The 13,438-nt window shown below is 42.7% G+C and overlaps 1 protein-coding gene across 1 annotated transcript in view; it reads left to right on the top strand.

Moving 5' to 3' along the window:
• The first annotated feature begins 6 nt into the window (after positions 1–6).
• Positions 7–13,438, top strand: part of DDB1 (damage specific DNA binding protein 1) — a 26,727-nt gene continuing 13,295 nt past the window's right edge. The window contains exons 1-12 of the mRNA XM_069565196.1: positions 7–301; positions 1,505–1,653; positions 2,703–2,819; positions 3,164–3,385; positions 5,446–5,560; positions 6,471–6,568; positions 7,265–7,423; positions 8,026–8,109; positions 8,679–8,795; positions 9,396–9,498; positions 12,055–12,130; positions 12,219–12,327. Of these exons, the coding sequence (XP_069421297.1) occupies positions 241–301; positions 1,505–1,653; positions 2,703–2,819; positions 3,164–3,385; positions 5,446–5,560; positions 6,471–6,568; positions 7,265–7,423; positions 8,026–8,109; positions 8,679–8,795; positions 9,396–9,498; positions 12,055–12,130; positions 12,219–12,327 (1,410 nt within the window). The 5' untranslated portion in view covers positions 7–240. The remainder of the gene's footprint in view (positions 302–1,504; positions 1,654–2,702; positions 2,820–3,163; positions 3,386–5,445; positions 5,561–6,470; positions 6,569–7,264; positions 7,424–8,025; positions 8,110–8,678; positions 8,796–9,395; positions 9,499–12,054; positions 12,131–12,218; positions 12,328–13,438) is intronic.

Here is a 13,438-nt window from a genome sequence, read left to right as displayed (position 1 = left end):
GGCCTCAGGGGGCGGGGCCTTCCTTGGTTGGCCGCCTCTGGCGCCTTGAGTCCTCCAAGAGGCCAGGTGAGGCCGTCCCGTGATGCCCCGCGCCCCGGTCGCTCTGGCCTGCAACGTGTCTCTGGGGCGGAGACAGCGGCAGTGGAGTTCGCCGCGCGGGTGGGGGATCCCAGTCTTCTCGCTCGTGTCTATCTCTCTATCGTTGCGCTTGAGTCCCAGTGGGCTGCCCCAGGCCTCGACATGTCGTACAACTACGTGGTAACGGCACAGAAGCCCACCGCCGTGAACGGCTGCGTGACCGGTGAGGCTGCCAGGGCAGGAGACCCCTGCGAGGGAGGGAGCTGGGGGCAACCGAGGCCTAGGGAAGCCCGCGGCCCCCCGGGTGGCCACCAAGCCCGCGGCCAGGACCGGGCCCGGGGAATGAAAGGCGCTGGCTGCGGAAGGACCTCCCGCAGTCCCCGACTTCAAAGAAGCTGTCTAAACACACTCCTTTTAGGGGAGTAAGCGCCTTTAGGGGAGTCAAAGCTGCTTTTGAGGGTCCACTTTCGTTCTCGGAGGTCACTTGGCCTCGAGGACAGGGACGGGCCCAGTGGGACAGAGAGTGGGGTATGAGTTGATTGTGCGGTGTTGCTTGAGCCGCGAGATTGGCCTCGCGAAAGGGCGGTGGTGATGGCGATTTGGGGGCACGAATTTTCAAGTGGGAGAGCCTGGGAGGTGCAGGGATGTGAAGAGTGTCCGCACTTAGGCGAAAGAGAGGAGTCCGCTTTGCCTGAGGCTGTTGTTTACAAGAAGAAGCTTCTGGGGAAGAGGGTTTAGAATGGCCCAGCCCAGTGCTGGGCTTGCCTTGTTTGTTTGTGCAAGAATTGTTAAGGACACAGATGTCCAGAACCCCGGAATAATCATCTCGAACCAAATTTTCAGCAATAGGAAGCTCTCAAGCTTGTATTTTTATATAAATTCTAGTCATGATTCCAAAAGAAAACTACTGTTTGGAGAGTTGGAGACGGTGAAGGAGTGTGGAGGGGGTTGTGGTAGATTGCAGGGAGGGCAGGCGGGACAAACAAAGCAATATTTTAAGGTGAAGCTCTGAGAATTCTCTTTGTTTGATCTGGTCTGTTTGGTAAAGGTTTTGCGAAAATCCAACTAAGGAACTGACAAGAGAGGAACACTTTCCCCAGCATCTCTTGTTAATTAGAGGATGAGTCGGCCACTGCAATGGGAAAAGTGAAATTCGAGGGCACAGAGCCATCTGAAGGGTTTTCACAGTCATTGTCAGTTGAAGGACATGCTGCTCTTAGGCCCAGGCTAGTTTTTTTTAGTCTGATGAAGAAAGTAGCTTTCTTGAACGTATGGAGTGAGACTCTTTGAGGATTTGTTGAGAAGGGAAAGAATGGAGGGAGCCAGAGAAATATGTGAAGTAAATGAGAATTCAGGAGGTTTTAGGTAGAAGTGATAGGATTACTTAGTGCTTTGGCTTCAAAAATTAGAGGATCTGTTCTTGCAGGACACTTTACTTCAGCGGAAGACTTGAACCTGTTGATTGCCAAAAATACGAGATTAGAGATCTATGTGGTCACTGCTGAGGGGCTTCGGCCCGTCAAAGAGGTGGGCATGTATGGGAAGATTGCTGTCATGGAGCTTTTCAGGCCCAAGGTAAGTGCTCTGGGTTGGTTGGGCCCAGCAACAAGGGGAGAACTATTGGTTGTAGTTGAGTTTATGTTGTTTTATATCATTGCTCATTTAGGATGGGTGCAATAAGGCCTAGGAGAGAAACTTTTCTCTTTTTGAATGGCAGATTTCAGTTTATATTCTTATTTAATAAGTTTCAAGAGATAGAAGGAGAAATTCACTGCGGAAAAAATTTATTTTATCAAGTTGACTTCTTTAGGAGAGGATATGAAAGCAGTTTGAAATGTGGGTCACCATCCTGTGGGCCATCATAGTGATTCAGGGAGTAGGCTCTGGAGTTAGGGCAGTTCACTTTATTCCTTATTAAATCTAACTTTGGGTGTCACCTAACCTGTCAGAGCCTTATTTCTGCATCTGCAAGATGGGGATAACAGTATCCAGTCTTCTGGGTTATTGTGAAGATGAATAGCACCTAGCACATAATGAGCATTCACTGTCGCCAGTTACCATCGAATTATTATTATAACCCAGCTGCTTTCTTCAAAATAGCCACCATGTTGCTTCATTATGTGTTTATTGAATCTGATAAGAAAGCAGTGGGTTCAAAATTTAAATTCTAACCCTTTGAACAAAAACTCACTTTGTGGGGTCTGCATTAATAAGTAAGAAAGACTTGGTAGATGCATTTGAGTTTCCCTTGTTCACAGTTTTTTTCTTTTTTCCAAGTACTTGGGAGGGATTAGAGGAGGCGTTACAGTCATCTTTCAGAATTTGAATGGAATAACTGAGATTAGCTGACATGGAACTAGATGAATACATTGTTTGTAGAGCAGAGATACAGAATCTTGAAAGTGGACTAAATGTTGACCAGCTTCAGTTTTGACCTTTTGTACACACCCTTAGGGTGTGTGTAACTCATGTTGTTTATTAACATACATGCTCACCGTGGAGGTTTTTCAGGGAGAAAAGAAAATTCTTGAAGAATTTCATATGCTTAGGGAATGGTGAAAGTCTAGATAGGTATTCCTGTTTTCAAAAGAAATCTATTTTGATAGTATGATGTTGGTTTCCAGGGGGAGAGCAAGGACCTACTGTTTATCCTGACAGCTAAGTACAATGCCTGCATCTTGGAGTATAAGCAGAGTGGCGAGAGCATTGACATCATAACTCGAGCTCATGGCAATGTGCAGGTGAGGTGGCTGCTGCAGGCTGATGAGAGTTTTCCAGGTAGGGTTGTCATGATTTGGTGAAGGAAATTGAAGTGCTGGGGCAGCTCTCTCTGTGTGGTTAGAGAAACAAGGAGAAAACACTTTTATTACTCAGAATCCAAGGGATAAGGTAGGTAATAATACTTCATTGAGATTCGGTGTATTGCAAAAAAGCCCACACTGACATTTGGGCTGCTTGGCATGTCAAAAAGATGGCACTCGTTTTGCTACCAATCCTGCTAAAGTCGTCCTGGGAAGGTGGTACCCCGTGTTCTCCGTTACCCTAGGTGTTGAGGTTCTTCCCTAACCCCAGTTTTATTTCTCAGGACCGAATTGGCCGCCCCTCAGAGACGGGCATTATTGGCATCATTGACCCCGAGTGCCGAATGATTGGCCTGCGACTCTATGATGGCCTGTTCAAGGTTATTCCACTAGACCGGGACAATAAAGAGCTCAAGGCCTTTAACATCCGCCTGGAGGAGTTGCACGTTATCGACGTCAAGTTCTTATATGGTTGCCAAGCACCTACCATCTGCTTTGTCTACCAGGTACTGGAGCAGGAGGAGAGGGAGCAGCAGTGTGGTTTGGCACAGTGGCAGGTTCATTTTTGTTCATCAGAATGTCTGGATTTCATGGTAGAATGGGCAGAAGTGTTTAATGTATTTGTCCTGAAATGTTTTGAATGATGCAATTAGTATGTGTTAGGTTTTGGTTGCACCTTGAGAACAGTAGTACTTATTGTGGAGGCAGGAAACAGTCAGGGGCTTGTAGCAGGCTTTAATCCTGAGATTACACTCTGGTTGTGCGCCTCGGAGATTGTGTAGGGTGACCCAGTTTATACTTTGTCACTTACTGGCATGCTAGGGGATTATTAAAATTTAGCTGTAGAGAAATGATCTGGAAATCGCCTTTACACGCAGTGAGAAAATGTCTTGGGGATGCTTTATGTGTCTTCCAAGAAGAAGTACACTTTGATCAGCATGCAACTTTCTGGTGACTGCTGGATCTTGACTTCTATTTTAGTCCGTGCCTAAAACTTTTGTAGAGCTGATCCTGGGCAGCTGTTCTCTGGGCCAGATCTCTTGAGGGGGTGGGGGTGGGGGCAGGGTGGTGGAGCACCAGACTAACATGCTTGTATCTTGGTAAAATCTCAGCCTTTTAACAAAGGGCCATACAGCATGAGGTTATTTCAGTAGCATGTGCTTGAATAAATGTTGGAAGGAAGCTTAGTCCCAGTCTTAAGAACTGTGTGTGGGCATGTAAACACTTTGAAAGCTGTGTTAAGTATTGGAAATACTGATGTATTTTTGTATATTTCTTAATGTCACCTGAGCACTACAGCTTTGATCCTGGTTGGTATATAGTTCATTTGAATAGGTTGAAACCAGCTTTGGAGATTTTGTCTAATCTTGTTTATAACACATTAAATATCAGAGCTGAAATAAAAACTTAGGATTTCTCTCCCTTCTTCAGTTTTGTAAATATCCAGTCATTAAGACATTGATGTTGGTTATTCAGGACTGACTCTGGGCAGGCTCAGGGCTGCCAGTTGTGAATGAGCTTCATTTCCATATGTGGGAAATGGAGACCCAAATCCAAACCCCATCTTGAACATATGGTGACGTTGAGTCTTACTCCTTTTCATTGCTGGGAAAATCCTCATCAGCTATAAATTATTTTTTTCTCCTGTTTTGTGCTCAAAAGTTAGCTTGAAAACTGCCACGTGAGGGAGTTCCCTGGTGGTCCAGTGGTTAGGGTTTAGCACTTTGACTGTCGTGGCCTGGGTTCAGTCCCTTGTCTGGGAACTGAGATCCTTCAAGCCCCGCGGCGTGGCCAAAATAAAAAGATAACAGAAAAAGGAAAATACCATGTGAAAGGTAGTCATGCACAGTGCGTCAGGAGCTATAGCCGTGATTGAGATGTGGTCCCTGCCTTGAAACACACTGTCGGATTCCTCCCATAACTTCCCAGAGCCTGCGCCGGCCTTTGATGCGGCCGCTCTCCCCTGGCCCCAGGCCAGCTCCTTTAGTCTCTGAAAGGTGACTTCGATGGTTCCAGGTCTGAAGTGAGTCACGGCTCAGAAAAAGGAGGGGACGGTGGTGTTGGTGACGTAGGGTCGGAAGCTGCGACCAGCGTTAGAGGGGCTGCTTGCTCTGTTTTCTGCTGCCGCCCTGTCAGTCTGCGTCTGAGAGTGTGTCAAACAAAGTTTTAAAATTTGTAAATGCGTTTCACTTCTCAGTGTGTTTGTTTTTCCTCTTTAGCTAGTTTGTAAGTTCCTTGAAGGTAAGGAATAGAGGAGATACACACACACAAATACACACACATGTACGTATATGCACATTATATTTCTCTAGTGGTTAGTACAGTGTGACATGTTCATTTTTCTACTTTTTAAATCTCTTTGTTGGTTTCATTGTTAGAAACAGTTGGCCTCAGTCGCAGTCTCCCCAGACTGTCCCAAGCCCAGCTGGTGGCTGTCAGCATGCTCATGGATAAGGATGGGGAGGCCGGTGTGACAGGAGCGTCCAGTGCTGTCCCTTTCAGGACCCTTGTCCAGCCCAGGGTTCACCCTTCCAAGGGACTAATGATTCTACCTTTCCCCACCTAGGACCCTCAGGGGCGGCATGTAAAAACCTATGAGGTGTCTCTCCGAGAGAAGGAGTTCAATAAAGGCCCTTGGAAACAGGAAAACGTAGAAGCTGAAGCTTCCATGGTGATTGCAGGTTTGTTGGGGGATGTAGGAAATAGGCCCTGCCCCAGTTCTCTGTTGTTCCTTCCCCACCTTCTCTGCCCCTTTATTTCCGTGCTCCAGTGCTGTTGAGCACACGCATTGTTCACCCCTCCCTTATGTCTCCTCTCTGTAAATGTGCTTCTCTTTGCTTTTTGCATTTCCATCTTCAAGATTGTCTTGTTTTTCACTCTTTCCCCTCAAAGTATAGTTTTCCTTTCTTTGCAGTGGTGGGTTTAACTAAAACAATGAGATTGATTTGCCAAGTGGCACATGGAAAATAGTCTCATTTTATTGTTGGCAAACATTTTTAAAATCCAGAAGAGGCAGTAATGCTTATCTTATCTGGTTCCTTTTTTTCCCAGATGAGGAAACAGGGCCGAGGGACTTGCCTGTGCCTGTACCTCACTGGCAAAGCCTGGGCTGAAGTCCAGGTCTCTTTACTGTTTATCCTATATCCTTCCTCAACATTGTTGTGTGTTTTACCCGGTAGAGAAATTTTAAAAGTCTTAAGTGCAGATTGGTTCTTCTGTATGGTAACCCTGATAATGGGGCAAGTTCAGCTAACGAACAAGGGGAAAAGTAAAAACTTTTGGATCAGACGTTTAGAAGAGAAAGGGGCAGAATGCATATGGAAGAACACTGGGAAGACTCCCCACCCTTCAGGCCATGTGAACTTCAAAAGAGTGGCAGTAGAAATATTTATCAGGAGTACAGAGTGGGCAGCTTACAATTTCTAAGACAGGAATCTCAGAAAAAGGTTATCGTGTTCCCTGGACTTTGATGTCTAAAATAATGATTATCTTCCAGTTCGCCTCAGAGATAACTGGCTCAGTGCCTAAGTTGCCTCAGGGTTTGGCAGGTTCTGGGTGCTCAGCATTCTAATGCTGCCCTCTCTCCTGCAGTCCCTGAGCCCTTCGGAGGTGCCATCATCATTGGACAGGAGTCCATCACGTATCACAATGGTGACAAATACCTGGCAATTGCCCCTCCCATCATTAAGGTGAGCAGCATTCCTTTCCTTTTTTTCCTTCTGTTTGTCTCTCCCTCCTTCCCCCCTCATTGGTCAGAAGGGGATTCATAACTGTCACGTCATTCACTGTGTATATGAGACTGTGTCGGTCACTGGGAGTACAGAGAGATTGGCTTGGTTTTGCTAACAAAGAGCTTGCTTGCTAACTAAGGGAGAGAGAATAAAGTTCAGATTATCCTTTCTATTCACTGGTGTAATCTGAAGAAAGGAGAAATTCGGGTAATTTTACTGAATGTTAAAGTCTTCAGAGCACAAAGCATGTAAAATAATAAAGTGAAAAATACATGTAGACTTAAAACATTAGTCATAAAAATATTCACCTTAAAATATTGAATCATAAAAATGAAGCCTTACATGCTTTTTTATCTTTTGAGGCTAAATAACAAAATCTGTGATAGCGTAGTCCAGGGAATACTTACAGCTGTTTCCTCTTCTATATATTTGTTTTCCAGTAGAATAATATGTGAGTAAACAGTTAAGTATATTGAGCTCCTTAGAACATTGTCCTCAAAAATCAAACGTCCCCATTTTTGGTCACCTATGTGACTTGAGTGGATTCCTTGCTCATGAAGTGACTGGATTTGGTAAATGGAATGGTCTGCTAGAGTTTACTGTCTGGTGTGGAAGATGCTTTATGTCTAATGACTGTGTCTTCCCTCTTGGCAGCAAAGCACAATTGTGTGTCACAATCGAGTGGACCCCAATGGCTCTCGCTATCTGCTGGGAGACATGGAAGGACGGCTCTTCATGCTGCTTTTGGAGAAGGAGGAACAGATGGATGGCACTGTCACCCTCAAGGATCTCCGTGTGGAACTCCTTGGGGAGGTGGGCCTTGTCCCGACTCTTTTACATTCTGCTAGGTGCCTGGTGACCCCAGATATGTGGTCCCAAACTGCAGCTGGGAATTACATGAGTTGACACCGAATAACAAATGCTCAGTCCTGCTGTGGGAGTTAGTTTTGGAATGAGTAGATTCTAGAGAATCTCACAAGCAGTGGGCTGCTAGCTCAAGGATTAAAAAGAGAAACAGAAAGATACACTACAGAATTAAAGGTTAATCTAGGGCTGATACTCATTTATGGGAGGACATTCCAAAATCGCACTGTTAAGAGCAACTCAGTGAATTTTAGAGGTCTCTAGCTATTTGGAGCTGTTGGGATTAAAATGGTCGTTTAGATCAGGCACCTGCAAGACAAATTACATATGTTTCTGACTATAGGGATGCGATAAAGGAAGAGTCACACACTTCAGGGATTTAGAAACGTTCATTGAGTGTTACCTGGGGATTTGAAATGGAGACTTATTTTGGGGACCATGGCTGCAGTTGTTGTTTCTCTAGGCACAGGTCTGAGAGATGGCATAGGATGGTGTCTGGATCCCTTGTGAAGTACTTTCTGGTGTCTTTCATGCTACTGATTTTCTTTTAGACCTCTATTGCCGAGTGCTTGACGTACCTTGACAATGGTGTTGTGTTTGTCGGTTCTCGCCTTGGTGATTCCCAGCTTGTGAAGGTGAGAAGGCATTTTCTTCTTTCTGGCTTCTATTTTGCAGTCTTCACTGCTTTTTCATCAAGTTTTCCCCCTGTGTTTGGTGCCACTCAGAGTTTCTTCAGTTCATCCATATCCCTATTATACACCATTTTGCTTGATTGATGTAGCATCCTACCTTGATGAGCTTTTTGTCCTAAATGTTCATTCAGCAGTGTGTTAGGTTTTGTGGATACAATGGTGAACAAGACCCAGCTTCTGCCTTCAAATAGATCATAGTCTAATATACTTTATCCCCTCTAGAATATGAGAATTTGAGCCTTCTCTGTAGAAAATGCATGTAAACATTTTACATTAATTTCCAAACTATTCCTCTGAAATCCATCCATGGGATGCCAGATTAGAAATTCCTGGCTGGTTAGTGGGTCACCTGTAGGATACCCATGTCCCTTAGTCAGCATTTCCCTTCTGGAAGCATCCAGTAGGGCACAGGAAAGGCAGACCTAGTAGGGCTGAGTTTCTTTTGGATGATAACTATCTCTCTAGGGTGCATCTGGAGTGTTCTAAGACTAAAGTTGTTCTTTCTTTTTCAGCTCAATGTTGACAGCAATGAACAAGGCTCCTACGTAGTGGCCATGGAAACCTTTACCAATTTAGGACCCATTGTGGACATGTGTGTTGTGGACCTGGAGAGGCAGGGGCAGGGACAGGTAAGGGGTCATCCTGGAAAGGGATAGTTGGTATGGCCACTCAAACTGTGTCCTGGGTCTGCTTAGCTTGAATGGGGAATGTGCACTGCAGATAAGTTTTGAGAGCCTCATTCACTAATTCCAAAAATGCAAGAATTACTGCCATTTATTGAGTACCTATCTTGGTCTGCCAGGCACTTTACATACATTATCTCTGATCACCCCAGCACCCTTTTAGATATGGATTCTTGGCTATTTCAGAAGTGAGGAAACTTAAGGCTGTGAAGGATTAAACAACTTGTCCAATGTCATGTAACTACTAAAGGGCAAGTGTGTCTGCCCCCAGATCCTGTGTACTTTCTAGTAAACTAGGATCCTAGGAAGGAAACAAGTTTGCTGGGAGCAGTGGTAGGACCCTTTTGCTTCTTGGACTAGGGCGCCCTATTTGCTTGATAAATTTGAGACACTTTGGAGGTTACCTTCTGCTAATTCTGCATCCTCAAACCTAGCTCCCCAGCAGGGGATGCTTGGATTTAGGTACACCTTGTTTACTTTTTGAGCATCAGTCTAGTTGCCCCATCTCTGGAGGGGGTTATTTAGAAACCTTTTCTCTACTTGCAGCTGGTCACTTGCTCTGGGGCATTCAAGGAAGGTTCCTTGCGAATCATCCGGAACGGAATTGGAATCCACGAGCATGCCAGCATTGACTTGCCAGGCATCAAAGGTAGCCTTTTGGTGGACATAGGATGCAGATCTTATTTGAGTGACTTTGGCCTCATTACATGTCATGAAGACGCTTGGGAGCTAGAGGAATGCAAATCAAATGAAGAGAAAAAGAAAGTTTTAATGCCAGATAAGCGGTGGAAGTTTAAATGTATTTAAAGGTTTCAAAGTAAACTTAGAAAAAAAAGATATTGACCAAAATTGGATAATGGATTAGAGGAATGGGCAATTTAGTGGAAAATTTAATGTTGTTTATATAAGGGAACTGATAGAATCCCTAAAGAAAGAGGAGACTGAGAATGTCATAGAACGAGGTACATATCAAAGGTAACTTCTAGAACAGAAGTACAAATCTTCCTAAATTCCAGGAGAACTCTAATGATCAAAAAGATCAAAGACAGACTACATAGCGAAAGACTTTTTTAGTATACAAACAGTAGACATAACCTAAAATAATATGATAGAACTCAATGTCAAACATCTATATGAGTAACTGATAGATATCTACTATCAGTAAATGTAAACAGGCTGAAATCACCTATTATAAGAAGTGGATGATCAGATTGGCTCATAAGGCAAAAATTAATTCAAAGTAGTATATACAACACAACTTAAAAAAATAATTTAGAATATAAAAAATAAGATGAGAACAGATTTAAAAAAGATATATGAATTAGGAAGAGATCATAAAACTACAAAAGTCAAGAGAATTAATTGAATAGCTAGAGACAGTAAGAACTCATTAAGGTAGGATATAAAATTAATGTACTGAAATCAATAGCTTTCATGTAAAAACACAGTCAGTTAGAAGGTGTAGTAGAGGGAAAGAGGCAATTTACAATAGCAATAAAAAGATAAAATACCATGGAATAAGTTTTAACAAGAATCGTGCAAAATTTATTTAACGAAAACTTTGAAATACTCTTAAAGGATTGAAAGGATAGATTGATCAAATAAAAAAGACATGGTAAGGTCTTATAAATTAATATTATAAAGCTTTTTCTCTCTTTGATATTTATATTAAAATATATTTCAATAAAAAATATCAAGTTTTTTTTTTTCTTTGACCTGGACAAGTCAAAGTCCAAATGTGAAGCAGAAGATACAAGGAAAGATAGGAAAAACTTAAAAAAGAACAATGAGGTGGGTCTAGTCCTACCAGATATTAAAAGGACTGTTAAACCTTAAAAATTAAAAGTGTGGTTTTGGTGCACAAATAGGCAGGAGTCCCATGAGCAAACTCAAATGTCCAGAAATAGACACAATTGTATATGGGGCTTTAGTGTAGGATAGGGGCGGTATCTCAACTCAGTAAGCTAAGGATGATTCTTTTGAATGAACAGTATTGGGATAACTAGAGTCATTTGAGAAAAGATAAGTTTGGGTCCACACTGCACAATGTGTAGAATCTAAATAGATCAAAGACTTAATGCGAAAAAATGAAGCCATGCAAAAGCTAGAAGAAAAAGTTGGTGATTTCCTTTCTAATTTTGCAGTGGGGAAAGTCTTTCAAATTCTGAGTCAAAAGTACAGAAGCCAAAAGGAGACTGATAAATTCAACAACATAAACATAAAATACTCTGCTTGGCAGAAACAAAACACTATAAGCTAAGTTAGAAGAAATGGTAAATTAGATGAAAACATTTGTAGTTCATCTTATACACAAAGGCCTAATCTGTCTAATTGATAAAAAATTTCTAGAAAGACCACCAAACTTCCTGCCCCCAAATTGACAGAGTACATGAATGGACAGATACCAAGCCTAACTTATAATAAGTGCAAATCAAAACAAAATAGTGATACTATTCTTTACCAGATGCCAAAATCCAAATGTGACAATGTCTGTGTTGGTGAGGCTGTGAGGAATGGGCATGCTCATTGGCAGTGTCTTATGGCATGCCCATAAACTTTCATATGTATAAGATGACATAAAGACAAGATTATTCATTGTGGTATTGTATATAATGGCAGAATACTGAAAAAGCATCCATCAGTGGGAACTTGCTAGTAAACTAGTACATCCATAAAATTAAATACTGTGCAGAGATCAAAAATAAGGAACTGTTTGGTTCTGATAAGGACTCAGACATATATTAGATGAAAAAAAATGTGTAGACACTTTGTGAGAGGCTACTGTGTTGGTTTGCAATACAGCATTTATCTATTGAATTGGAGGGATAAATTATTGTTTACTTATTTGGGGGCTAGTAGAGGTATAGAAGTGAGACTTCTGTATTAAATATTTAAAAAATAAATTTTGACTTTGAGTTGTAGAAATGAATTATCCCATCCAAAATCAATATAATCTCACCCCTGTACCTCTCCTTCCAACCTAGCCCCCAAATGAAAAGTTTTGAAATATTAAGCTCAAACAGTTTAAAAAATACCAGACTTCCTCAGTTTCTTGAAGCCAGGGAGGAACGGAGTGGGTATTTCATCTTAGGACTGACTCCGAGTTTCTTGCTCTTTCTGTGGGGTTAGGCTGCTCCTTCCTTAGACCATGTGGAGCCCAGTGTTGGTCCATGCTGTGCCTCTTAATCTTTGATCTGTGTTCCAGGCCTGTGGCCGCTGAGGTCTGATCCCAACCGGGAGACCGATGATACTTTGGTGCTCTCTTTTGTGGGCCAGACAAGGTAAGACGAGTCAGCTCCAAGCATCCATGTAAAGATTGCAAGGTGGGGCAGCTGGTCCGGCTAACCCCAGCCTTCCCTTCTGCTGCAGAGTTCTCATGTTAAATGGAGAGGAAGTGGAAGAAACCGAACTGATGGGTTTTGTGGACGATCAGCAGACTTTCTTCTGTGGCAACGTGGCTCATCAACAACTTATCCAGGTAGTAACTGAGGAAAGAGCAGGCCCCATTTATGCATCAGTTTGACCTGGAGTGTAGTACAGAACACCATTGGATTTTAAAAGTCAATTTTTATGGCTCTAAAAGTAATGTAAAAAGGCCTGGAAAAAAATTGAAATTACCTAGAGAATCCCAAGGACAGGGGAGCCTGGTGGGCTGCCATCTATGGGGTCGCACAGAGTCAGACATGACTGAAGTGACTTGGCAGTGGCAGCAGCAATCACCCATTACTGAGAGCAATGTAACTTTTTTTTTAACTTTGGAGTTACTCCTTTTAGTTTTAATTTTCTTTTGCAAATGTATGTACAGTCGGCCCTTTTTATCTGTGGGTTTTGCATACATGGACTCAACCTATCACAATGAGAAGTATTTGGGGTGGGAATTCCCTGGCGGTCCAGTGGCTAGGACTCGATATTTGGACTTCAATTCCTGGTCAGCGGACTGAGATCCTGCAAGCCACTCAGTGCAGCCAAAAAAATAAAAAATTGGGGGAAAAAAGCATCAGAAAGTTCAAAAAGCAAAACTTGAATTTGCTTTGCACCAGCCATTGTTTACATATCATTTACATCGTATTCACAGTTATTTACACAGTATTTACATTGTATATTGTATTGTAGCTTCCCTTGTAGCTCAGTCAGTAAAGAATCTGCCTGCAGTGCAGGAGACCTGGATTCGATCCCTGGGTTGGGAAGAGCCCCTGGAGAAGGAAATGGCAACCCACTCCAGTATCCTTGCCTGGAAAATCTCATGGACAGAAGGGCCTGGTGGGCTGCAGTCCGTGGGGTCACAAAGACTCGGGCACGACTGAGCAACTAACACTACATTGTATTAGGTATTATAGATAATCTAGAGATGATTTAAAGGGCACTTACGGATGTGAGTAGATTATAAGCAAATACTGTTCCATTTTATATGGGGACTTGAACATCTATGCATTTGATATTGACTGGAGATTCTGGAACCAGTCCCCTGCAGGCACTGAGGGATGGCTGTATGTTGTACTTATTTACATTTATAACATATTACATTTATGTTGAATTTATTTACATTTTCTATTATGGATGGGATCATTGTGTATACATATATATACACA

This window comes from Ovis canadensis, chromosome 21 (assembly GCF_042477335.2).
Source record: "Ovis canadensis isolate MfBH-ARS-UI-01 breed Bighorn chromosome 21, ARS-UI_OviCan_v2, whole genome shotgun sequence".
Classification (NCBI taxonomy): domain Eukaryota; kingdom Metazoa; phylum Chordata; class Mammalia; order Artiodactyla; family Bovidae; genus Ovis; species Ovis canadensis.
This window is presented reverse-complemented; position numbering and strand designations above follow the sequence as displayed.